The sequence below is a fragment of the Ixodes scapularis genome, unplaced genomic scaffold, assembly GCF_016920785.2.
Source record: "Ixodes scapularis isolate PalLabHiFi unplaced genomic scaffold, ASM1692078v2 PGA_scaffold2__306_contigs__length_199485367, whole genome shotgun sequence".
NCBI classification, from domain to species: domain Eukaryota; kingdom Metazoa; phylum Arthropoda; class Arachnida; order Ixodida; family Ixodidae; genus Ixodes; species Ixodes scapularis.
In genome coordinates this window covers 113,653,932-113,681,316 of record NW_024609857.1, presented here as the reverse complement: position 1 = coordinate 113,681,316, position 27,385 = coordinate 113,653,932, and the positions used below count along the sequence as shown (strand labels likewise).

Here is a 27,385-nt window from a genome sequence, read left to right as displayed (position 1 = left end):
ACGTAACGCAATACCAAGCGTCCCATGCTGTGAATTTAAACAGGATACGGCGGCTGTAGAAATAGGAAAAATAATCTTCCTCCGAGGAGTATCTATGTAGACTCGTGAGTTTGAAAGCCTTTGAATGACAGACCTTGGGTCTGGCAAGCAGGCGTGGTTTTTAAATTGGTGAATGTATTGTCGTGTTTTGCATCTTTTTCTCTTCCTTTCAGATTAGAGTCACCAGACGTAATAACCGGGGGAACGCTAAGATATCAGAGGAATGTCGTTGAAAGCCCGCATCGAAGACGGCATTGTACATTCCCCCTATCCCGGTGGCTCTGTACCAAAGATATTAGTTTGCCAGGCCATAAAAGAGAGGCTGGTTCAACATGGGGAACGGACTGCATTAGTAAGTATGGCGAGTTTTGTTTACATTGTGTGGAAAAAATGTCATCGCTATATAAAATATTGTGCTAAGCAGGATTAAACTTAGCTGCGCTGCTCATTTCTCAAGCGCAGTGCAGGAGTTATGTTTTCTTCGATATGCATACCCCAGCAATTTAGGATGGTCCAGCCTCTTACGTGTGGTTAAAACCGAGCACATTACAACTTCTCGTGGTCTCGAACGACGAGAGAACACCCTGGCGCCATCTATCGGGTAGTGGAGGAACACTAGAGATTTTCTTATACCTTTCCTTTTTTGTTGTGCATTATACTCTTTTTGGGCTTCAAAAACTTCACAATGTTATGAACGATCATTTGTATAGATAGTGCGCACATTTTATCTGGCAAATACTGCAAAACCCTAACTCTAATGAAATGCAGTTAAGGGGCCACCTGAAAGATGGCACCATCGTGTTTGCTTGTTCTCTATTCCTGAGAGATCCCAAGGCTGTACAGCGCACTCGGTTGCAACTTAACACTATGTGAACCAGCCTTGGGCCAAAAGCCTGCTTAGAGGCCTTGCCGTTGTCGTGATATACCTAATGTATCCATTTAACTCTAACACCATCACCTTGGTTGTTTAACCGAGACTATAGAGGCAAGTCACAATGTTAGTATAATTCTGATTAAAGGGCACAAAGATATCGTATTTTATACGAGGAATTTGTTTTACAATCGCTACGAAATGCGAAGGAAGATATAGCTTCTTAAACGCTTCTACTGCTTGTGCTCAACGCTAAAGCATCTGAAACGCAACGGTTCCTACGACATATAAAAGGAGGGTTATCTTCTGATAATAATAAACAAAAAAAGCTTCGATTAAAAAGACTGACGATGTTTGAAGTATAAAAAAATGAAAGCCGTTTACAACTTGGCGAGGGGTCACATGACCCCCTCGCCAAGGTCACGTGGGGGTCACGTGACCTGGGGGTGTCCCGTGACCACGGGGGTCACGTGACCTCGAAGGGTCACCAGACCTGAAGAGAAATTTTTCCGCTAGATTTAGCGGAGAAATTTTTCCGCTAGATTTAGCGGGGAAATTTTTCCGCTAGATTTAGCGGGGAAATTTTTCCGCTAGATTTAGCGGGGAAATTTTTTCGCTAGATTTAGCGGGGAATTTTTTCGCTAGATTTAGCGGGGAAATGTTTTCGCTAGATTTAGCGGGGAAATTTTTCCGCTGGATTTAGCGGGGAAATTTTTCCGCTAGATTTAGCACGGAAATTATTCCGCTAGATTTTGCAGGGAAATTTTTCCGCTAGATATAGCGGGGAAATTTTCACGCTAGATTTGGCGGGGAAATTATTCCGCTACATTTAGCGGGAAATTTTTCCGCTAGATTTAGCGGGTTAATTATTCCGCTAGATTTAGCGAGGAAATTTTTCCGCGAGATTTAGCGGGGAAATTTTTCCGCTAGAATTAGCGGGGAAATTTTTCCGCTAGATTTAGCGGGGAAAATATTCCGCTAGATTTAGCGAAATTTTTCCGCTAGATTTAGCGGGGAAATTTTCCGCTAGATTTAGCGGGGAAATTTTTCCGCTAGATTTAGCGGGGAAAATATTCTGCTACATTTAGCGGGGAAATTTTTTCGCTAGATTTAGCGGGGAAATTTTTGCGCTAGATTTAGCGGGGAAATTTTTCCGCTAGATTTAGCGGGGAAATTTTTCCGCTAGATTTAGCGGGGAAAATATTCCGCTAGATTTAGCGGGGAAATTTTTTCCGCTAGATTTAGCGGGGAGATTTTTCCGCTAGATTTAGCGGGGAAATGTTTCCGCTAGATTTAGCGGGGAAATTTGTCCGCTAGACTTAGCGGGGATATTTTTCCGCTTAATTTAGCGGGGAAATTTTTCCGCTAGATTTAGCGGGGAAATTTACCCATAAAGCACCGCGCGGTTACGCCGACGGCGACGCCGACGCCGCTCAAGCCGGAAACAGGCGCCTAAGAGCTGCGCTCTAAAAATCTCCAAAGAGTCTTCAATATTTCGAATTCCTATCCTTCGAACTTGGATGGAACAGCGCGGATGAACAGTCACACTCACATGCACACAAAAGGAGACAGGCTCGCAGCGCTGACTTACAACTCAGTCCTATATCTCTTCTTCCTCAAATCTTCTACTTCTTCACCTTTGCCGTTAATGAGAACAATTTTAAATTTTTATACACCAGAGACAAAATAGCCAATAAACATTAATAAATAACTAATAGTTAAATAAATAAAATACAACTAAAGAAATAATATTTAAGAAATGAAATTAAAAAAAATTTCAATTTAATCTTTAATTTAATTGTTTAATATTATTTCTTGAGTTGTCTTTTATTTTTTAATTATTAGTTATTTATTAATGTTTATTGGCTGTTCGGTTTCTGGTGTGTAAAAATTTTAATTGTTCTCATTAACGGCAAAGGTGAAGAAGCTGAAGATTTGAGGAAGAAGAAATATAGGACTGAGTTGTAAGTAAGCGCTGCGAGTGTTTTTCCTTCTTGTGTGCGTGTGAGTGTGACTGTTCATCCGCGCTGTTCCATCCAAGCATTAATTACCAACTTGCCAAAGCATCCACATTATCTATCCTTCTAACATGATAAAAATTGTTTCGGCAGGTGTACTGCTTTGTTGAGTGACGGCTCGTAAGAGACAACACAACTCCAGTCGCCAAAACATCCACGGCAGATCATACTGAATTGTACAGTACAATACAAATAGCTATTTCTTCTCGTCAGCCGGACATTTCGTAAGTCACTGGGCAACTCTCACGGAAGGTAGGAAGTAAAAAGTCGGATGCTATTTGAAGTAAACATGCATTTGCAGAGATGGACATACTGATAACTCCAAAGCCGCAAGATATATAGATTATGGTCCTGGGCACTGTACTTGCTTCCAGAGTTGAGACTAGATCGTGAGATGCCAGGCATGACGTCCACTTTCAGAGTATTACACATGCTCATAGTCCAAAATGTGTTTCCTGCCATTACGGTTATCACTATTAAAAATAATAATTATTCACCCTTCTGCCGTTGCAGATCTGCAAAGAAAATAAAGTGACGAGTTCAGAGATGCTGAAGATGCTTCATCAATACGCCGCCGGTTTCCAAAGCCACGGTGTAAAGCCAGGTGACAAAGTGCTCGTACACGTGGACGATTCGCTGGAAAGTTTCATTGCCATGTATGGAGTCGTGTTTGCTGGAGGAGTCGTCATACCATCTGAGCTGGCAACTGAGCAAGGTACGCCTTTGCTAAGCTTTTGATTTGAAAAGCATCGGTGCCTCTACTGATTAAGGTTCGCGTGCATCGCTACTTTCCCAAAAGATTTCGTGAGATGGTGGTGTTGCTTGTCCCGGCAGCGTATTCCCGTTTGCTCAAGGAGTAAAACCATGGAGGAAATCCAGGGCTCTCATTGGCCTGTTTGAACACCCCGCTCTTTCGCAAGCAGGAGACGGCAATGATCCTTTCGCGCTCGTTGTTTGTTCTTTGAGATAAGAAGACAGCTCTCACCGAGGACGGCGCCGGGGTTGCTCTTTTTGGAGGTGCAGTGGCGGTCGGTGAGGTGTTGCATCACTAAGCCGCGTGTTAACCCAGCCGACCCCCCTCGTTCACATCGCTTCGCGGTGACAGTCTGCGGCGACACATTGCAAGACGACACAAGCGGTTTGGCTGAATGGTAGATATTTGGCTAAAAACAAAAGGCTCATTGGGGGCGCATGTTAACCCACAATGCGACACGATGGGGCGCAGTGCGTGATAAACATATGGCATAAAACAAAAGGAGGCTAAACTTGGCCGCGAATAGAAAACCCGCAACACCGCTTGGTAGAACGCTAAATGTGTGTCGGGCCTAATCCGCGTGTGAAAGCAAAACGCAAAGATAACGCACCAACACAGTGTTTCGAAACAAGCCCGCTTTGCCCACACCAGGTGGGGGCATTGTATGTGCTCAAAAACCGAATTCGAGTGAAGTGATGCGTTTGCGCATGCGCAGTACCGACAGCAGCGTCACCGCAGTGGTGTGACGTCAGTGAGTTGAGTTGGTCCATAGGGAGTTTTCGTAGACCGCGTTTCCCCCTCCGCTAAGCCTAACGCAAAGAAAAAGCCGCTACTGTGCCTGCGCGCGATGGCCTTGGCCGTAGAGTTCCGAGTATCCTAGCGATTTCCGGAGAGCGTTGCGGGATGGCGAAAACGATCTAGGAAAACTCCCCAATGCTGTCGGTTCCCGATAGCCCCGCCAGCCCACCCAAGCAAGCAACCAGTCAGCAAGCCAAATCTCTCAAGGTGGCATCTCTACATCCGAGGCGGCATCTGTACGCGCATCTGTACTGGCACGCGTTTTAACCCGCCGCCTGCTCGGGCATTTGTGACGTGCGTCACAAAAGGCCATCGCGCGTACTGATGGCCGAGAATCAGAGGGCCGAGATTCACCCCATGGTTTTAATCCGTGGGGAAACCGCTTTACGCGTCCTGTCAATCATAAAAAAATACGAAGTTCCTTAACTTAAAGAAACTATACCCTATTGAAAAATCCGGCCAAAACTTTCAGTGACATTCGGTGGAAACGGGTTAATTTTCACTCATTTTCACCAGAAACCAGCGTAGTTTACCAGTTTTTTGGTGGAAATATTACCGGCCGCCACTTTCAGTTACCAGATTTCGCTAAATGTTTTACCGGAGCCACTTTCGGCTAAAATCCGGCAAAAACTTCCAGTAACATTTTCACCAGAAACTAGCGCAGTTTACCAGTCTTTGGTGGAAATATTATTGGCAGCCACTTTCGCTGGAAGTTTCACACTTACGATTACCCGTCGCCGGAATCCTACCGGAAGCCACTCTCGTTTGCCGGCTTTGCCGGACACCGAACTTCACTGGAAGCCGACGCAAGGGGAACAGCTAAAAGCAAGGAAGCCAAGACGAGCAGGGGAACTGAGTTTGTAATGGCGGCCACCTATGCAGCGGAATTCTCGTGAGTGCTTGTTTTAGCTCGAGACGACGTTGCAATCCTGCAAGAAGTGCGTGCAGCGAACTGTTTTGACGATCCAAAAAGGTGGGCAGCGATCACCAGCAACTTGCTATTTGCGACAGGCAAAAGTCTGGGCCACAGCAGATAACGGTAAAGCCATTATTCATCTCGGCCCCGACAGCACCGCGTCCCGTGGAGAAATAGCTAGTGCAACCATGCCTCTGCTGCCTCGCGCGAGGACAGCGCAGCAGAGGTTGTTTGCACTATTTCTCCACAGGGCGTGGTGCTGTCGGGGCCGAGACGCGCTCCGATAGCAAAATGAAACTTAAAAACTCGTCGAATTTGTGCGGTTTCTAAGAAACACGTAGGATGCTACGAGTGCCTTCTATCGTTTTGCAATTTCGTGATTTAGTAATTTGCAATAATCCTGAGCAATTTTCTAATTGAAACCATGCCCTTAAACACAATATATAAAAGTTAATTACGCAAAAATAATAAACAATCTAATTATCTCGGACTTCAATAATTGTTCTTAAATAGGCCCCTGGCCCAGGGCCAAAACAACACAGGTCTTTCTTTGTTGCGACCCGTAGTTTTTGCAATATCGAATTTGTCCACCTTTCGCGAAACACCCTGTATGTATATATATATATATATATATATATATATATATATATATATATACGTATATTTATATATAGGTCAAAGATGCATAATGTCAGAGTTACTAATACATGTATATATATGGGTGATTTCATCTCAATTCGGGCAGGCTAAAAGGGTCTAATTTTTAATTTTCACGAAAAAAAATGTTTTGGGGGAATTTTTCAAATGAAGGAGGGCGCAAACCGCATGTTCTCCCAATTTTTTTGTTCTCGAGTTACGAGCCGTAGAAGCCGCAGTGGCAGAAACCAGTGTTTTTGCCTGCCGTCGCTGGTCGCTTGTTTGACACCCTCTGCTCACGCTATTGTTTTTTCTACACCCTTTTAACTTTTCTCCCTCATTTAATAGGTATTATAAAGATACCTTGATGTATTCAAATATTTTTAGGGATTGGATTGTTTTCTAAATCACATGTAAAACTCGTCACTCCGGTCGCTTTTCGGTTAAATTTGACTGGTCATTACTTTGTCTGTACTAAAGGTAAATTTTCTTTCTTTGGCTCTACAGAGAGCCCAAAGCAAGCCCATTATAGATATAATAATATTATTATGATCTGTCGACTAGCCACTCCGCTACCTTCACGTAAACGTTGTAAGAAATAACAAATGTTGAAAGTTTGAGGTCGATTTTCTCAAAACTCCATTTTTGTAAATTTTTATTTTTTAAATTCTTTTAGACATATTAGTCGACTACAAGAAAAAATAGTCTAGAAATGTAATATTTTGGTTGTATGTCCTCTGTTTGAGCCGCAATCGCGTGAAATGTGTGAACATTTGTTATTTTTCACAACGTTTACGTGAAAGTAGCGGAGCGGCTACTTGGCAGATAATAATGATATTATTATATCTATAATGGGCTTGCTTTGGGATTTCTGTAGAGCCAAATAAAGAAAATTTACCTTAAGTACAGACAAAGTAATGACCTGTCAAATCTGACCGAAAAGCGACCGGAGTGACGAGTTTGACATGTTTTAGAAAACAATCAAATTCCTAAAACTATTTGAATACATCAGAGTATCTTTATAATACCTATTAAATGAGGAGGAAAAGTTAAAAGGGTGTAGAGAAAACAATAGCGCCAGCAGAGGGTGTCAAACACGCTACCTCCGACGGCAGGCAAAAACTCTAGTTTCTGCCACACACACACACACACTGCACAGTCGCACGCCGAGGAGGACGACGCAGGGAGACAATGTCTCTGGTCCCAATTTTTCCCTCGACGCGTGCGCTTGCGACCGGACGTGACGTGTCGATTTTTTGAGTTTAGAAGACGTTTTAGCTGGTTTTATTTTTTGATCCAGAAGGTAGGCGAAAAGGCAGAGGGTCGAGAGATTCATGCAGTCGTGAAGCGAGGTTAGAAGCATTTCAGCGGGGAGAGAAACAAGCCGATTGGAACATCTGACTGTGAGCAGTGTTTTATGTGCGTGTACGAAGGCGTGAAACTATTTTTAATTATTTTCGTTAAAGCCGTCACCGAAGTGCACAGTGTGTTCCGACCTCCGATTGTGCGGGAGCGATCCCTACCAATACGTTTTCTGCATCACTTGTGTGCACGCCACCACTACGGAATACAGCAGTTATAAAACACCATCGCACAAGCTGCGTGCAGTGTTAAAGGTACGGTCGCGCAAACGTAGCACCGCGTTTTCTTTTTTTTTTTTTTTATTTTGTTTTTTGCGCAGAACTCGGCAAAAGAGCACTTTCTGGAGGTGCCCGCTCGAACATGTGTCTTTCGCATATGCTGCATACAACGGGAGTGTAAACCTACGTATAATCAGGGCCGTTGTTCATTTAATGAAGACGGTTGTCCCCGAGCGCATATGCAATCGCGAAAGCAAGGCAACAACAATCGTACGAAGCAGACGAATAAAGAATTTCCGTGTTCTCTCGACAAACGCGAGGTTCTCCGAGAAGGCGCCGACGTCGGGTGGCCCTGTGTGACTGCTTCGCCTTTTTGACGCCGGCGTCGACGTGGACCGCAACGCGCGTTTTTTGCCCCGTGTGAATGCGCCTAGAGGCACCCGTTTTCGGGTTGGGTGGCGTCGGCGTAGGCGTCGGCGTAACCGCACGTTGCAGCACGGGACGGTTCCCCTTTAGAGTTAGTGGGGAAATATTCCCGTTACGTTTAGCGGGATCCTCGAAATATACAGGGGAAAATTTTCGTCTCAATTCAGCAGAGAAATTTTCTCGCTAAATGTACCGGGTAAATTTTCAAGCTGCATTTAGCGGGGCAATTTCGTGGCTAAATTTAGGGGGATATGTTTTCGCAAAATTCAGTGGGAAGTTTTCCCACTAAACTTAGAAGGAAATTTTCCCCACTAAATTTAACGCAAACCTTCTCCTGCTAACTTCAGCGGGTTAAGTTGCCCCGCTAAACTTAGCGGGGAAATTTACGTGACAAGACCTCAACACCAATTTAGTTTCCCCACTAAATTTAGCGGGGACAATGACGCCACGACTTTGTGTCACGTCATCCGTGAACAAATTCAGCGGCAGGAGGAGGGAAGAAGGAGGAAGAGAGGAGCAGGGGAGAGGAGGAGGGAGGGTACGGAGGAGGAGGAAGGGCATACCCTTCCCTCCTCCTCCTCAAGAACTGCGCTTTAGTTTCGCATTACAGTGATTTATAAACGTCCCTTTCATTTTTTTTTTCTTCAAATTACGCTGCTCCTGGAGTTTGTGTGTTCAGGTTCTAGCAATCCTAGCTAATGCGAGCGTGTTTGTTTATTTCAAATTTGACAATACATAATTTCCTTAGAGCTGAGGCAAAAGACGACAGGAAATGTCGCCCTACTGGGCCACTACCACGAGACTGCACTTGCAACACAAGCAAAACTACAACAGAGCAACATAAATATAACATGAAATCTGCAAATGGACTAGTATATACAAAACACTTAACGCTACAACAAAAATTGAAATAGAAGCCATTAAAGACGTTAAACCCTGTAGAGGCCACAGATGCGGAGCCTGACATGCGCTTAGCACTGATCATAAAAGAAATAAAAGAGGATGTTCTCGGGCGCGCAGCACTTGCGCGCTTAGAGACAGATGCACGCCAGTATAGAACGCACAAACCGGTCGCCTCTCTTCACCTTTCACTGGAGCGGGAATGATTTCCTTTCTTTGTATGGCATGAAAGCTCCGAAAATGTACCGCTTTAATTGATATAAACGCGCGCTAGTACAAAGCCCATCTATATATGTACCACAACGGGTAAAGATTGGGTTTGTGATCTCCGGACTCAACAACGCCAGCTCTTCGGATCTTGTGCTGTGATCTGTAGTGTGCTAATACACTCGACCACCGACCCTACCTAACGACACCTTGAAATTTTTTTTTAACTTCTCAAACCTTTTTTTTTTTTTTTTTGGTGGCGTGTTAAGCCTTGTTGCGAAAGAAGCTCGCAAAAGGGGGAGTATCCCTGAACCTGGATAGTCTGGTCACTTCTGTCGGACATAACACGCAGTACGCTGGAATGATGTAATGACCACGTAACCTCACATGCAGTAAGGTATGTGATCATAAACAAAAGAGTGCGGCACTCCCTGCTTGCATGCTCCACCGAAACTTCGCAGTGAATTCAGAATAACCCACCCTCATTAGGCAGAACATTATCGTCCGTTTACAGACCCCCAGCTTCCGCTTCATGACTCCATTAACCGATTAATAGAATATATTCCTTCTTTCATCAATAAAAGCTCTGGTTCAGCATATGTGTACTTTTAGAAATTGGTTCCTACAAGATTTTGAAGTATTTTTAATGTCTTTACTCATAAGTCAAACTTGTGCTCGGAAATGAAACCCTCAGCTAATAGATTAAGCATATGGTTTTAGGATATATCACTACTTAAAGAAAGTTATATTCCAGCTTCATTGGCTGATCATTCTCCACTGCGATTGACCAACCAGTATCAACGGCCCATCTAAAACGTAGTCACTCGAAAGGGAAACGCAAAACAAAATAATATGAACTTCTAAGTTCTAACACAAACCCAGTCGTAAAGAAACAATTTTTTTATATACCGCTTTTTTGCAGAAAATTACGGAATAGTTTTTATTTCTTTGGTTTTGCAATAAGCGATGTAGAACGGAGGCATAACCCTGAATAGAATTTTACTGCGATAGCGCCTAGCGGAAACCTTCGCGGGTTTCGCGCTGTCAACCGCGCTCCACATCGACGCGGGTCATTTTCGGCACTCCGCCAAAAACTCCACATTGACTTTACGCCGCTGACGTCATGCCGCTCAAGACGACTCTGGCGTCACGCTGCACAACAATGTCATGTCATGGTGTCAGCTGACCTGGCGTCAGCTGACACCATAACATGACATTGTCATATCAAGTCACGTTGCACAGTCAAACCACACGACTTAAAGACGTCGCGTGACATTCAGATGTCACCAGCACGTCGTCACGTGACACGAGGACGGCACGTAGAAACATAAACATGAGACTGGTGATAATAAAAACATTAAAAAGAAAGCTTTTTCGCTAATTATGCCAGGAAGGTTCATGGGCGATAAAATGAATGATGCTAAGTGGGTGTTAAGCCGGCGAAACCCCAGGCGTGAAGTTAGGTGGAGCTACACGCTTCAAACTTCAGTGCGCTGTTTTGGAATTGTTCTTCAGTGACAGAGATGGCAAAATTACTTTTGAAAAGTAATTAAATTACATTACAAATTACCGCGTCACATTACAATTACTTTGCAAAAGTAATGAAATTACTCAGACATAACTTTTCAATATTTTGAGGCAGTAATCCTTCTAATTTTATTTACAGTATATGTACCAAAACACAGATCTCCTTGTTTACACCGCAACAGCCTTATGCACCTCAAGTGAGCATACTGAACAGTTGTTTTGCTGGCGCACACGACATAAGTGTTACATGTTCAATAGCTTCTTCTTTAGATGTGACTCAAAAAGAGTCGACTCACCGGTTTCGCTGATCATTCAAAGTTGAAAGTCCTTAGTTAAAAGGGGATATGTTTTCGTCTTCCTGATTTAGCAGGTTATAATCCGTCTTAGTATGTTAAGTTGGGACATGGGATCTCGTTCTTACAAGGATTCCTCACGTTAAACATTTCCCTCCGGGCTCGGACGCAATCTAATCATATTCTCCCAAGTGCACTAGCTGACGTATTCCAGATCATTTCTCTCAAGGAGTATTGTTCTCAAACATCCGAAGAGCCCAAGTCATTGCGCGTTTTCACACAACTTGGCTAAATATTTGCTAAGCAGAAGCGTCGCCAGTTGAGGAAAGGGATGGCGCGAGCTTCTTAAAATGTGCACTTTCCCAACAAACACGTGGGGATTTTTGGCCGTAGGCTTATTTCCGAATAAACTTCCCAAAGAAAGGCAGCAAGGTGTACCCCGAACGGCACCTGCTTTTCTCGATACCCGTCTTTTCTGACTACAAAAATCAGGTTTACTTAAAAGGGAGGGGGGGGGGGATGCAGCGTTTTCGGTACTTCGGTCAATAATTTGTGGAGGTTGCCCTCTGACATTTCTGAAGTAAAAAAGAGGAAAACCAATTTTGCCTGCGTGTCCTAGTTGTTGTGTAAAAAAAAAACGATAAATATTGGCATTTCTGACACCCCTCAACTCACTCCCAGTCTTCAGGGTGACACTTTGCCACACTCCTAGTGACGCAATTCGAGGTGCCGTGTAGGGCCCCGTGTGCTCTCTCGGAGGACGCTTGCTCTCTCTCTCTCTCTCTGCTGATATTAGCGGGCGTTATGCTGCAGCTTAGAGCCGAGCGAGGTCACGTAAGCTTCTTGGCGAAGTTCCTTCAGCAGCTCGTGGCTGCGGGTGGGGGGAAAAGTTCGACCTTTGCTTTGCGATTATGCAGCGGAATCGCGACATTTTTTAATGAAGGGGATGTCTTTTCTATGCTCCGGGACACGATAAACAACGTGAAAATGGTTAGAGGCAAATTCTTTCCATCTTAATACCCCCCCCCCCCCCCCTTTAACAAGGTCAAGGATACACAGGAAACGTTCTGGGGTCTTGACAAGGTATTGGGGATTCACTATTTATTCCGGGCGTTTGTTGTTCACAATGGTCGAGGCTTATGGTTCGACCTTGCTTGACGAAAAAGCGAAAGCATGGGATCTTTCTGTCCTGACATCTCACGTTTTAAAATGTGATGACTTCACTGGTGATGTGCCGTTCGCCTTGCAGCATACAGGTATAAGCGTTCATCCCTAAGCTGACAGTGCAGTGGAAGCTACGTGCTCGTTGGAACAGTCACACGTGTATCTTTCACCACGTAACCACGCTCTCGTCCATGCCCACGCGCAGAGAAAGGGACGTGTCAGGTGGTCAAGGGAAGGTGGTTGATTGGTTCTGATGAGTTCGTAACTCCCACCGCACTGTCAGCTCAGTGATGAACGAAGTATAGTATCGTCATGATGGCGTGACGCCGTCAATTTCTCTTGTCTGGAGTTCATGAGCAGTGGCCTTCCAGAGATGTCTTTACACGTAAGATTTTCTCCGCCTTTCCAACCCGCCCTTGTGCGTCAGTCGAGTTCTTCGTGCGAGGTCTTGCGGTCACATGACCATCGTTTATTTGCTCTAATGTCTCTTTCACGACAATTCACCATTCAAATTATTTTTTCACCACCCTACTTTATTTTTTTTATTTTTTTTTTAAGCTCGCGCAAAGAGACTTTTTAATTTGGGACAAAGTATCTTCAAATGTATTGTGCAATTTTCTCAAAATGACTGCCTGAAAGTAGTTCATTATATTACTAGGTTATGAGCATAACAAGTAAATGATTACATTAGTCATTACAAAAAAAAATTAATCCCTGGAATCTCGTTACAGTACTGTCATTACTGCCATCTCTGTTCGGCGACCACAAAGCGGTGTTAGTTTGTGTTCAATAACATTTCATAAGACGTTCAGGCAGTCACATTAATGAGAGGAACGGTTCATGCATATACATGCAGTTTCGCCGTTCCCTGGATTTCAAATTTGGGCGCGCAGTTTTTGGAAGTGTGCTTCAGTTACCACAAGGCAGTCCTAGTTTGTGTCCAGTAGATTTGCTAAACATGTTCACGAAATCTTCGCCAGTTAATACACTTTCATAGGTACCAAAACGCCACCGAATTTTCGTCCGGTGTGTTACACGGTTTAATACAAACGCCTATGCGGACTCCATGGTGCGCGGTCGCACCTTTACCGTTCATTTAGTGCATCTGCTCCAAAATGACACCTGAGTGGCTCCGGCGTCACATCTCAGCTGTCGCAGTGTTTCACCTTACCGGTCGGTTAAAAGTTTAAAGATTGTAATTAGATAATTAAACAAGATATTTGTATCTGTTTTACCTTAATTCGGTTAATCATCAACTTCTTTGCATGCCAATTTTAATTTAGCTCCAGAGCAAGCGTGTTTTACCAGGTCTCCATCGGTATTTGCCTTTTTTATACCCAACTGTTACATATTAAAGCAGTTTCAGGCAAGTCCTTGGATCTTATTAACCGAGTGCAGCCTTAGCATTTGCAATTCGTTTGCGTAAAACAATAAATTTCTGCCAATTTTTGGAATTCTTACAGACGAACTGCTGACAAAAATAAAGGATGGAAACGCGAGTCACGTGCTGACAACACCAAGCGATGCCGACCTCCTGAAGAAGTTAACCGAAGAAACGCATATTCGGGTAAGTATGCGTATATTAATACCGTAATATCCCGATAGATTCCCCATCCCCGAGAGATGTGAGAAAACCCACGCATAATCATCGCACTATTAGAATCAATGATGACCTCGACGTAAATGCGGCGAGGTAGCTATTGCGGGTTATAAGCGAACATTGCTGACTGGAAAGTAGAGTCGTCTTTGCTTTATTGTCCCTCACCGCGATAACATGTTTGGCAGAAAAACATAATCTAAAAAACAGAAAAAACATTTTTACTTTTCTTGTTTGTACACCGAAAGTTCACCCACTCCATATTTTCACCCTATTTGTGCTTCAATTTTAGGTGGGCTATCTGTCGGGATATCACCGTAGGTAGGCGTAACACTTCACACACGGATCATAATGTTTGGGTAAAGCACATTCATCTTCGTATTAACAAAAGCGGTTGAAAAAATCTCTTCACGGTGATGTTGAACTTAGCCTTGAATTTCCTAAATAATGCTTATCAAGGCTTTGCGGTGTGTACTATCGGGGAAAAATGAAATGCGAACAGAGGAGCGCGTGGCTCGCGGTACAGGCTGCGCCGCCTGGAAGTGAGCCTAGAAGCGAGGGTGCGTGGCCTACTCCGACGTGTTCACGCCCCTCCCTCTGCGCTCCCCAAGCTTCAGTAGTGCGTCTCTTGGTGCGCTGAAAGCTATCACCGCTATCTTTGCTGGCTCAGCACGTGCGGTGCAAAGAAGCTCGCCGCACTCGCCGAGCAGGCTAAGATAGCGGTGACAGCTTTCAGCGCACTGAGAGGCGCACTGCGGAAGCTTGGGGAGCGCCAATCGAGGGGAGTGAACACATCGAAATAGGCCACGCACCCTCGCCCCTAGGCTCACTTCCAGGCGGCGCAGCCTGTACCGCGAGCCACGCGCTCCTCTGTTCGCATTTCATTTTTCCCCGATAGTACAAGGTGATTCCACGTCAGTTCATGCAATGATGGTCCGGGTCATAATTTAGGTATTTTTGTTAAAAATATATATGAAAGCAAAGTTCTTGGGAGGAACATTCAGCTATATATGAACACCGCAACAATATTTTTCGCTGAGATATAAAATAGAGAAGCTCGAGGCGTGGAAATTGAGAAGATTTCGCGATGCTACTTTGCACAGTCGCCATTTCGTCATCAAAGTTTTTACGTCACCATAACTTTTTAATACGTTTTACAAAAGATATACAACGCATACGCAAAAAAAAAATATCAATAAGATATTTTGATGCTAACAAAATGATCAAACATGGCATAACAACGCGTTTTAGACTTATTCACTTTTTTTTTGCAAATAAACCATTTTTTATAATACTTCACAAAACATATCAAACTGCGCGTCTTTAAATATTCTTTACGAATATATAAAGATAATATGCCCACCTTTAATTGCGTATTTCTTATTAACCTGGAAATGCGGCTCATTTTTCAAGATGTGACAAGATTGGGCGTCGATATTTAAAAAGCTCCATCCTTTTATTTTTTTAAACTTCCCTTACACTTTGCTGTTACTTAAAATAACCTCTGATGGTGAGACACTGAGTAACATATGATCTCCGAACGGGAAAAGCTACGACAAACCTTCACTCGGAGCAAGCCGACGTCTTCGTTATAGCGGCTTTGCCGCATAACGCCGCCTCTAAGGAAGCGTCGGAAGCTAGAAAGCGGGACTGTATCGCAGAGAGTGAAAAACCGTGCAGTTCCGAGCATTCCTTTATCGTTGTATGACCATATCCCTCCCCCCCCCCCCCCCCCCCCCCCCCCACCCCCCTTGTTCCCACCCCTTATCTCGAACAAGAAACGCCTGTGAACGTCACTGCTGGCGGCAGTTACGAATCTTACCTTGAAACCCAAAGCTAGATGCGTGAAGAGTCAGTTACGGGAACTTAAGGTGAGAGTAGTTGTCAGGGAAAATATGCAGGTCAGTTGGTCAGGAAACATTGCAACCTAAACCCTGAGACGAGAAAAAACAAATTACAGTGCGAAACGAAATCTCAAGCGCAGCTGAGCTTATTCACAAGAAGAACGACAATAAATGCATGCCCACGCAGAAAAAAAAAATAAGGAAGATAAAGACAGACGGCCGTAAAGACTTGATCGAACCTAACCGGTAAAACTAAATCACTTCAATTTTAAGGATAGCAACGGGAACGGGCGCCTCTCCCAAGGACCTAAACAGATGAGTTTCACCACGCTATGTGAGCCGACCGAGACAGAACCCCTAACCCCCTCTCCCACTTTACCGCCGTAACCCCCCTTCCCCAACACACACACACACACACACAAATTACACTCCAACACCGAAAACGCCAAAAACATTACAATAGAAGAAACTTTCACGAAGTGATTAAAAAAAGGCTGAGTATTGCTATGCTTACAGGAGACTCGGTGTCTTTGGTGCTCAATAAGTGGAACTGGAACTGCAAACAAACAACACCGGTTTAACCGTGCGGGGCGCACCGATCATATCTGCAAGGGAAGACAGAAGTTGATAACCAGAAGGACATTTTCTTTCGGAACTCTAACCGGATATTCGGAGCGCGGAGAGAGGAATTCAGAACCTTTCAAATAATCGTTTGCGAGGACGTTTCAAGTTCTGTCATTTACGAAGCGAGTAAGAGCCTAGTGTCAGGTCGAACAGCCATGGCCCAACGATTCAGCACCGTGCGATTGTCCTGTGTGGACTATGTACGGAGATGCAAGAAGAAATTGAATAGCGATAAGCACCTTGTACCGGTAGGGAGACTGAACAAAGTCCGGTTGGAAAAGCTACTGGCTCCATGGACAGTGAACAAATCTGACCTTTTGAACCAGCATTGCTACAAATACCTTCAGAATGAGATTGCTTCTCCTCACAACGTGAGTACATCAAACTCTTCTTTCCGGGATTCTGATGAAATTCTGGCTGAAGTGAGTCAAGACTTGTGTGCTGCTAGTCCGTCGGTAACTCCATTAAAACAATGTAAGACCATAAAAAAAGGCGCGAACGTATTTCAAGAAAAAACTAGCTCAAGTGAGTTCTTTGATTAGAAGAAAGCTGTCAAGCGTTTATGGCGTGAAAACCGGCGAAGACAGTTGTGAGCACTGCGCGGAGTCGTTTAACGTGTTCCGCGAATCCTTGAAGGCATGCAGTTCCCACCAGGAAAGCAAGCGATTGTACGCGCTCCTGCCACCAAGCATCTCGAAGAAAGAAATATTGCGTCTGGTGCCGGAAGCGACTGCCTACATGATTGATCAAGCAAGAAAACTGAAGCGTAAAGGTGGTATATGGGCAACCCCTCATCCCTACATGAGGAAAAAGGCGAATGCCGAAGACGTGAGGGCTGCAATTGAGTATACTCGCATTCGAGGTCGTCGGGTGTGTAGTAAACTACACACGCGACGACCTCGCATGTTCTGTTCAAAGCCCCGACAAAAACGACGTCGTCAAAGCCATGATCAACGACAACATGTCCAAAGTCGTAAAAAAGGTATATGACCCGCTTCATTAACGAAGCTTACCAGCTGTTTGGGAAGGACCATCCCCATTCAGAACTAGGCATGTCCAAAGTTTATTCCTTACGACCAAAATGGGTAAAAAAAAATGACCGCAACTCCACGTGGTGAATGATGTTGATTGGGGCGAAGCTCTGGTGGTGCTTGTCTGCGTAGACGCTGAGCCGCAGCATGCCGAGCCTTTCGTTCGTTTTCATCCATTTCAGAAAGAGAATGTGTGGTATGGAACTTGGTTATATACGCATTTGAGCATTTGACCGCAGCGCCCTCTCGTCTATAAACGTTGAGCCAATGCATACAAAGTACAACGCGATTATATATGCATTTGACCGCAGCGCCCTCTCCTGTATAGACGTTGAGCGGCTACATGCAACGCTTCATCGATGGCATCCCCAGCTCTTGAGTTACTACCTCATCTCAGAGCACCCTACTCGTCCCGCAGTCGTGGCCGAGTGGTTAAGGCGGTGGACTAGAAATCCATTGGGGTCTCCCCGCACAAGTTCGAATCCTGTCGACTGCGCAAACATTTTTTTCTTTTTTTTCTTTTGCTTTACATAAGCACGTGAGCTCAAAAGCACAATCACGAGCACGAGCACCAGCAAGATCGATGTGAGCACGGACGCCAGACGGACAAGGCTAGACCCTAAGGAGCTTCGCCCCTAAAGATCTCGAGCACAAGGTGTGCGCATGCATATGTTGCGTTAATTTTCAGTTGCTTTTAACGGCAATAACTAATGCCCCAAAAAAGAAATTTACTGAAGACGACCTCAAGCGCATCCACCTCCGCAGTGTTCCACAGAACGATTGCTTCCTGCGCCGTTGCGAAAAGTGCCCAAAAACGCAGAGCATCTCGCTGCAGTCGCTCCATCTCGACGAAGACAAAGAGATCTGTTTCACTTGATGGGACGCCGGCAAACTCGTCAAAAAGGTTATGGACTTTTCCGTCTTCCTACGGGAACTGGAGAGCGAAAAGTATATGAGGCATTCTTACGTCCGCGACCTTGAACGTCTCCTTCCTTCCTCGGCTCCGCCCGCTTTTCTGCCAGCCGCGTTCTGTGGCTCCTCGCGCCCCACTTGTTGGCTTTGGCGAAACAAACCTCCTCTCTCTTCACAATTTTCTCTTCTATCAGCTGTTATATCCTCTCCCTCCCCCCAATCCAACGATGACCGTTCGGCCCATGGCTGTAACTCCAACGATGGTTTTTCCTCTTTTGCAAGACTTCTCTCTCTCTCTCTCTCTCTCTCTCGACCTTCAACGAAACCTGACACATGACACAAGAACCGCCTTACCACCCAAGGCAGTGATGTTCCACTTCGATTTTTCGGAAAATTGGACAGCAATCTTCCCAACCGAAGTGCAGAGTTGTCATTGTAAAAAAATGCAAGTCTCTTTCTCCACGTGTGGTTACGTCCACGCGTAATGCACGGAAAGCTTTGCCGTTGTCAGCGATGACACGACACACTCTTCTAGCCATCGAGGCCATAGAAAAGTATGTTGATGAACATTACCCAGTCTTTTTTTAAATAGTTCTTGTATCAGACGAAGCGGCGGCGCATTTCAAGAATCGGTTCCAATTGCACGAATTGTCTCGGAAGCCCTATATACTCTTTGGCAAGATGTATCTTTTGAGCCCCTGGACGCGGAAAAAGCGCTTGTGATGGAGTAGGGGCTGTTTTTAAACACCACGGAACGCTCACCAACTTGAGATCTTCGCTCAATTCAACGATCGTTGTCACCGCAAAAGACTTTGTGGAAGTGCTACGTAACAAAAGTAACAAAGGTCTGCTGTTCCATCTGTTTGCGGAACTGGTTCGATTATTTCGTGCGGTGAAGCAAGCAGAGTGGACCACCGTAAGACCTCTGAGAGAAATCCAGGCATCTCATTTGTGGAAGTCATCATATGCCGAGAGGCCGGATGTATAGGTGTCCACTTGAGCAACTGAGCTTTTTAAGCTTATGTATGCCTAGCTAGCGAATTCGCAGAGTGGGGCCGTTTTTTTTTTTTTGTGAATTGTAAGCTAATTAATGATATTCCAGCTCAAGTCCCCTTTCGCCTCAATTGTACTCACCCCTTATGAAAAAAAAAAAGATAAAAATAAAAAAAAATATATATGAAATGCATGCCATAACTAACGCTCAAAATGTTTGGTGCTGTGCGGCAAAGCCGCTATGAGGGAGACGTCGGCTCACTCCGAAGAAAGCTTTGTCTTAGATTTTCCCGTTTGGAGGTCATATGTTACTCTATGTTTTGCCATCACAAGTTAGTTCAAGTCACTGCAAAGTGCCAAGGGGAGTTTTAAACAATATAATATAAAGTTTTTTTTTAAATATCGACGCCCAATCTTGCCACATTTTTAAAAACAAGCTGCATTTCCGCGTTGATAACAAGAAGACAATTAAGCGTCGGCATTATATCTTAACCATACATGGGTAAATTACTTTCAAAATGTAATTTAATTACAATTACAATTATTTCGCTCCAAAAGTATTTAAACTACAATTGCAATTACTACTACGCGAAAGTAATTCATTATAATTACAAATTACTTTTAAAAAGTAATGCAATTACTTTACAATTACTTATTTCTGAGAGCTACCCATTTTCGCCAAACGAGTTATATGGCCGCTGTATAAATGTCACCTATTGCACTTTTCTTTTATTAAATTTGTTAAATGAATTATAGAACTTAACAGTTTAGAGTAATAAACTCCTGCATTCTTATATTCGCAATAAATAAAAATAAACTTTTATTATATTTTTACTTTATTTTAGAACAAGCTATTGACAGTCTAAAACGGCGGTTTGTAAAGTTTTGGAATCACGTCCAATCAGGTTGAGAAACGGTTGAAAGGGTTAGGGGTTGGAGCAAACAGTAAATAATGAAAATTTATGCGGAAACGTAGACGAAGATTGGGAGAGGGAAGAGCAGTGTAGCAACAACGGTTGGAAGTCAGGTGGGGTGAGTCGTGTTAACGAGACCTGCTGCTTCTTCGCCTCGATGTTAGAGCAGCACAACTTACTGCAAGTGGTACCAACAGACAAGCTAGAGTAGAGGAACGTGAAGAACTTGTAAAGAAAAGAGAATAATTTCATGGACAATACCATATTTACTCGAGTATTAGCCGCACTGTTTGTGAAAAAAGCCTGAGGGTCCGCGTTTCCTCGGACCACGCGGATTGCCAATCACCGCGATCGACAGCAAGGTTCTAGCGGTTTACAGGACACAGATAACGCCTTCGCGCGAAGATACAATTTCTGAAGATTGCATTTGTATGGAGAACCGTGTTCGCGATCTAGTTATTCACTGAGTTTTTTACGCGCAAAGCGATGACTAGCTGTATTTGTGTTCTGCGCGAAAGTAGACGCAAGGGCCTTGTTCATAAATAGTGCGGCTATTACTCGAGTAAATACGGTAAAATCCCCAGCCTTGATTGAAATATCTAAGCGAATAAGCTAGCGACGACGTCGCGTAAGGAGAACCTCGAACCTTTCGCCTCAACCCGATGATATGATCGGAGCCCTACCAGCTCGACGAGAAATAAATCGATTGGAATAATGAGGGACATTACTCTTAGCACAACCCCAATTGAGATTGTGAGCAATTTTAAGGTTTTGGGAGTGATCTTTTCTGAGAGTATGTCCTGGGATAATCACATAAATTACATAATTCCCAAACTGTCACGAATAACTGGATTGTTATATCGCCATCGATCAATTTTGCCAACGAATGTTAAATTACTAATCTACAATTCTCTGTTTTATTCGTATTTAAATTATGGCCATCTTGTTTGGGGCTCAACTACATTATCGAACCTTGAGAAGATATTTTTATTACAAAAAAAAAATGCTGAGGTCCATTGGCGGCGTCTCGTTCGACTCCCATACAGCTGGTTTGTTTAGGGCTTTCCGCGTTATTAATATATACAATTTATACAATTATAGACTTAGTAAAATGTTTAAAACGGAAAACAATAGAAATACACATTTCCTTAAAAATTTGGCTAATCTTTATCTGAAAGAACCGGTTTACCCCACACGTCATGCACACCTTTGGGAGATGGTGGCTCGGAGAACAAATTACGGCTCCCAGATGGTTCGATATACGTTGCCTAAATTGCTGAACCAGTTAGAAGAGAGTGAACTGGAATTGAATAGAATATCACCAAAACAACTTAGAGAATATTTTATAAGCTTAGATAGGTAAATTAGCAATGACTTCATCTTTCATGTAATATATATATATTTTTTTTAAATATATATATATCTTTTTTTCCTTGTTTGCTTAGTACGCATTTTGTGCTTTTATAGTGTCCTCTTGTTTCACCTTGAACCATGTTTTGGTATGAAATATGTTTTTTGTATGTGTTTTTTTTCCCTGTGCCTCTGCTATTTCGCCTATGTAGGAGGTCGAGGACCTTGTCAAGCTGTACTTTACAGCTTTTTTTCTCGACCTCCGCCATCAGTGTTGATGGGAATAAACTTACTTACTTACTACTTCGAACCCCAATGCGCCCTGAGGGGAATGAGAAACAAGAGAGACCCCTAGGAACACGAGCAACAGGAGACGAACGAGATGAAGAGACAGATTTCAACTGCTATCCGAACAAAAACCGACGTGAATGTAGCCCTCATTTATAAAATTATTTCTCAAAATGTTTATTAAATCGTTTTACAGTTTACAAAACCCTTCATTTTGTTTTATCCCAGCCTCTCCTTCCCATTCCTCCTTTCCCCCTTTTGAGCAGGTTGGGATACACTCTCTCCCCTGTCGCTTAGGCTGTACTGCTGTCCCCGTGGTCAGGGGAGAAAAAGTGCCGACGCCGTAAAATCTTGCAAATTGTAATTCTGCCTGAAATGTTGCAATTACTGACACTAGAAAGTAATTAAATTACAATTACAATTCCTTTTAGGTTAAAGTACTTAATTACAATTACAAATTACAAAAAAATGTAATTAAATTACAGTAATTTAATTACTGTAATTGAATAACTACCCAAGTATGATCTTAACACATTTATAAAGCAAATTCAAAGACGCACATTTTAATATGTTTGGTGAAGCATTATTGAAGATGGTTTATTTGAAAACAAAATTGTGAATATGTCTCTAAAACGCGTTTTTATGTCATGCTTGGTCATTTTTTTAGCATAGAAATATTTCATTGATATTTTTAATGCTATGTGTGTCTGTTCTAAACCTTCTGTGAACTGTGTTAAGAAAGGTTAGGGTGACGCGAAAGCTTTTATGAGAAAATGACGGCTGTGCAAAGTAACATCGTGAAATCTCTTCAATTTCCACGCCTCGAGCTTCCCTATTTTATATCTCAGCCAAGAACATTGTTAAGGCGTTCAAATATAGCGGAATGTTTCTCCCGAGAACATGGCTTTCATATATATTTTTAACAGAAATATCTAAATTATGACCCGGACCATCATTGCACGAACTAACAACGTTGAATCACTCTACACTTACGTAAGTTTTTTAGTACAACTTTTTTTTGCAACATTCAAAAGTGTAAAGGCCTCCAACGTAGTGCGTTAAATGTGTCTATATGACGCTATAGTTTCAATATATTTCTGGTAAAATTAAATTGTGAGGATTGCTAGCTATCGTTTCCAATTGCAAATATTTTCCAATTTGCCAAATTCGTAGAATATTAAAACGCTCTTATATTTGATACTTTTTGTTAATTTTCAGGAATGCTTTGTTGTAGGTGATAAGCCTGGATTCATTTCGGTGACAAAGTTTAAGAACGTACCGGAGAAAAGTTTTACTGGTCCTCCAGTGGTCGATGTTGAAAAAGAACTGATCGCTCTTTGTTTTACATCCGGCACAACGGGCCGTCCAAAGGCCGTCGAAGATACGCACTACAGTTGTGTCGCTGGGCTGCAACTATACAGGTATGCAATTTCGTCGATGCAGCAAAAAGAAACAAACAACGATGTACTTTTTTGTTTTTATTACTATTTTGAGAAAGAATGCACAATTTAATTACAAACCATTACACTAAAAATTACTTCACAGACGGAACCTCGTGATTGCAAAGTTCCCACTAAGAGCGATTCAGTTATTTTGCATAGAAATCTGGGTATGTCGTGTCGGCTGCGTAGTGGATATTGGACAAGTTTATAGTGCCGCGTGCGAGGCGGAGTTAGCGGGCAAAGAGCGGGTTCACACCCCTTTTTGCCCGCTTTTTTTTGTACTTCTTTGGAATGTTTTAACCCATACTCGGCTTTCATCGTGTATTCTGGTTAGAAAGACTCTTGAACGTACCGCGTCGATCAACGCAGCGGTAAAGCGCTGCTTTGGGAAAGTCGCTCTTCCGTCGCCGACGCAAGGGGCGTTGTACTTTCTCTTTAAGTTTGTAGGCACGTGTTCGTCTCATTAAATGTATATTTCTAGCTTTACATTCAGGGCTGAGAACTACTTACTTCATTTGTAATTCTATAATAAGGGTAGAGCGTTTTGTTTGCCTCTAGATTTAAGATCATTTCCCGGAATAAACCTAAGTATCCCGGATAACACGTTACTAAAGAATTCAAACAGCAAGCGATGAAGAGACCGGGCTACTTCAGAAAGCCACCCAACACATGTTCTGAAAGCTGACTGCCCGCTTCGCACCGCGGCTGGGAAGCGGCGCTCGTAGTGCTACTATCGGCTTTTTTCGAATATAGCTGGAGTACGACAGGAGCAGCGTTTAATCATTCGTAATTTACTGTGTTCGATTGAACAAGGTGACGAAACTTCAAGGTCAAATCGCTCGACGTGCGCTATTCATAGAGCCCGTTCCCTGATACGCACGGAGAACGTGGAAAAGGGAACCAGGAGATCAAAATGTCGAGGATGGTGCCAGATATTCCGACACGACTAAAATAAAAAAAAATAAAAAAAAACTCGCATTTAGTTGGAGTAGCAGATTCTGCACCAGCCGAAGTAGAAGGCTGTCTAAACAAACAAACAAAAAAAAAACATCAAATAACGCGCAAAAAAAAAAGAAAAAGCGCACACTTTTTAAAAAAAATCGTGAACGTTGCGATGAGAGCGTCCACTTTAGAGGGACACTGACAGGGTATTTCTGCTAGCCATTGTTTATATTTGTACATGAGATATGAAAGCCCAACTACCCAGAACACGATTTGCGGCTATTAATTCGTTTTCTTTCTCCTGGAAAACCGCCGATCGAGAACTGGCGGGTTTCGCCTACGCTAACTCTGCTCCGTAGTCACGTGCCTTTTTGTATGGCATAGCCACAGCCACTAAAGGAAATCAAAGCCGTCGGTCATTAAAGGCACACAATCAATATTAAAAATAAAATACAATTATGATATGCATTTTTTGTGGCTTCAAAAAGCTGCAAATACTGCAAAAAGCTGCAGTAGAACGTTGAAAATCGCATTCTGTTTTTGAAGTTCTGTCATGCCCACGCCGAATGATAAAAAAAAAAAAGAAAACGTGCTTTTTGCGTTGAAACGATATATGTAAACCGGCAAACGTTTCCCCAAAATATGCTGTTCGAAATAAAAGCCGACTTCTTCCGGACAAACTATCAACCTTGGCGGACGTCGTGGATTGCATAATTATACAAATTAGAAAAATCATAAACTAAAATCAAAGATATATTTTTTTTTATTTCTGCATATAAACATATGGTTCCACTGAGAAACTTGCTGAGCATCACCGTAAACTACCGAATAAACAATTTTTAGGAAGATATAAGGCAGCGAGCGGTATTTTACGGCGTTCAGTGAAAATGTTCAATTCGGACGCGTTTGTAGGTTTCGGTTTCTTATCGGAGCGCATATCTGCGCTCGCGGTCCTGCCCCCCAGTGACCGAGACACCCAACACGCGAGCGCCATATACTTGCGTCAACATTGACTTCCGCCCATCCTACAACGGAGGCGAGGTGGTGGCTTCGCGCCGCAGGACTTCGGGCTCAAAGATACCCTCCAATTAGAAACCGAAACCTGGAAACGCATCCAAGCTGAGCGTTTCTTCAGAACGCCGTAAAATGCTACCCCTGCCTTATATCTATCTAAAAAGAGCTGAATTAGTTGTTTATAATGATGCTTAGTAAGTTTCTCAGCAGAAGCACATGTTTAATTTTACAAATTGAAAACAAAAAAGAGTAGCAAATTTGAACTAATTACCTTGCTGATCGGTATGTTATTCGCAATTCTTGTCCGCCAAGACCTTGTTCCCGCATTTCTTTTTTTTTTATCTCGGAAAGCATATTTTTGGCGATTTTTACAGAAACACTCTGTGGATGTATCCCGGCAAACGTTCCTCTCTTGATTTCCTAAACGTGCAAATAGCAAGGATGCTCAGTAGTGCACTATGTAAGTCATGTTTATTTTTAGCTAAAAGGTAGATTCAACTACATATCTTACAATCCTTCTTGCAAAGCAAGAACTCTGAATTTTGATTTCTCTTTTTCATAAACAGCGATTTGCTTACTGTTAGCACTTTGTATTTTCGTATTGCCGTTCGGAGCTGCACACCAGAGTGAACGTACTGAATTTCTCCGATTTCATTCAGACTCAACATGATGTTTGACGAGACAGAAACCGTTGGAGCGCTGTTCCCTGTCGCACAGACGGTTGGATTCCGAATGCTCATGAGAGTTGTCTGCTCCGGCGCCACCTGCGTCATCATTCCCGAAGGAACAAGCTTTGACGAGACGGTGGACGTCGTGTGGAGACACAAGGTGAAACAGTTCGTCTATACTGTATATACAAAAACAAAACAAAAAACTGAATATTGTACTAACTGTTAATATAGCTGCGTGCGAATTGGCAACGCACGCGACTGCCACGCGGAGAAACGAAATTCAAACCTGCTTGGCCACGTTTTTCCTTTTACCGATTTGTGCTTTTCCACAAAGTTACAATCCATTGTCGGATGTTCCGAGTGACATTCGGTGAATATAAGAATATTTATTTGTTTAAAATTCAGCCTCTAAGTACTTGCTAGAAATGCTTCTAAAGTTTAGTTTGGCGAAAATGATGGTTTCAGCTTTACATGAAGCCTAAATACCATTTCATGGTACTTTTCAATACCCACATGAGTGTTGCAAAATATTCTTTTTTTGTGCCTTCTAATCTTTCACCTTTTACTGGCAAATGTGTGATCACGTGCGAATGGCCCGGATCCAAGCTGATCAAGTGCTCACCCTATATTAAATAATTTGTTCTTCTCCCGGACAAAAATGAATAAATAAGGGAATATAAATGTCGTTAGTGAAAACCTGTAATGTTGTTGATCGTGTCCACTGCGCACGTTCGAATTAATTTGCGTCCTTACCGCCAGCATCGAAGATGTTAGATCAGTTGAAACAAAAAATAAAATGTAAACAGACAGACAAAACTGCTCAAAATCAGCGACGCTTTTTTAACTAATGTTATAATCCTTCACCCGGTCTTTTGCTATTGTACATATTGGAGTACACCGTAAATTGTTTCTTAATAAACACTGTGAACGGACATTTCAGAGGTGATTTCATCATTGTGATGAACATGAAAAAAATATGTTACACGTTTGCTCAAAGAAAGGCCTTCGCCGGTATTCTGAGTATGACGTTCATGCACGCTTATAATATCACTAAGTGGTCTGTGTTATTTTATTTTTATTTATTTTTTTATTTATCAATACTGCCAGCCCAGTTTAGGGCCAAGGCAGGAGTAAGTTACACATTGTCGATTGGCACACTGACATCTGAATTGCATACAAACAAAATATATAAAATAACGAAATTTTCTTCCTATGCAGTCAATGCACGAAACCTTAACCCCCTTTCCTACATTTGACACAGTAACATGCATATAAAATAATGAGCCTCAAACATCTGTTTTCATTGAACTTCATGATTAAACAGCAATCAAAAACATTCTTAGCACTGAAAAATGATTTCTACAGCTTTCGCAAAAGAAGAAAATGAATCAATGTGAACAACATAACCGGGAAGACTGTTCCATTAATCAATTGTATGCACACAAAAAAAGATTGTTTATAACTATTTATTCGGGCATTAATGCACTCTTAAAAAAAAGCAAATAGTATTTACTAGCTAAGAGGTAGTAACCGCTTGTCACATATGTTACTAGGTACCAGGGTTGTCAAAGTTACTTCAAAAATGTACCTAAGATAGAGTTACAGTTACTCATACGAAAATGTACCTAGGTGCG

The 27,385-nt window shown here is 42.9% G+C and overlaps 1 protein-coding gene across 1 annotated transcript; it reads left to right on the top strand.

Moving 5' to 3' along the window:
• The first annotated feature begins 262 nt into the window (after positions 1-262).
• Positions 263-25,977, top strand: LOC120837113 (3-hydroxybenzoate--CoA/4-hydroxybenzoate--CoA ligase-like). Its single transcript, XM_042291508.1, has 5 exons — positions 263-391; positions 3,442-3,643; positions 13,593-13,696; positions 22,901-23,103; positions 25,740-25,977. The coding sequence occupies exons 1-5, from the start codon at positions 263-265 to the stop codon at positions 25,975-25,977; spliced, it is 876 nt and encodes a 291-aa protein (XP_042147442.1).
• Positions 25,978-27,385: the final 1,408 nt, after the last annotated feature.

What these genes read in the sequence shown, in the direction of transcription:
- LOC120837113 (XM_042291508.1), top strand. Translation starts at nt 263, where the DNA reads ATGTCGTTGAAAGCCCGCATCGAAGACGGCATTGTACATTCCCCCTAT. An exon ending in ATGGGGAACGGACTGCATTA is followed by an intron (nt 392 to 3,441) that starts GTAAGTATGGCG and finishes CTGCCGTTGCAG; the next exon opens with ATCTGCAAAGAAAATAAAGT. An exon ending in TGAGCTGGCAACTGAGCAAG is followed by an intron (nt 3,644 to 13,592) that starts GTACGCCTTTGC and finishes GAATTCTTACAG; the next exon opens with ACGAACTGCTGACAAAAATA.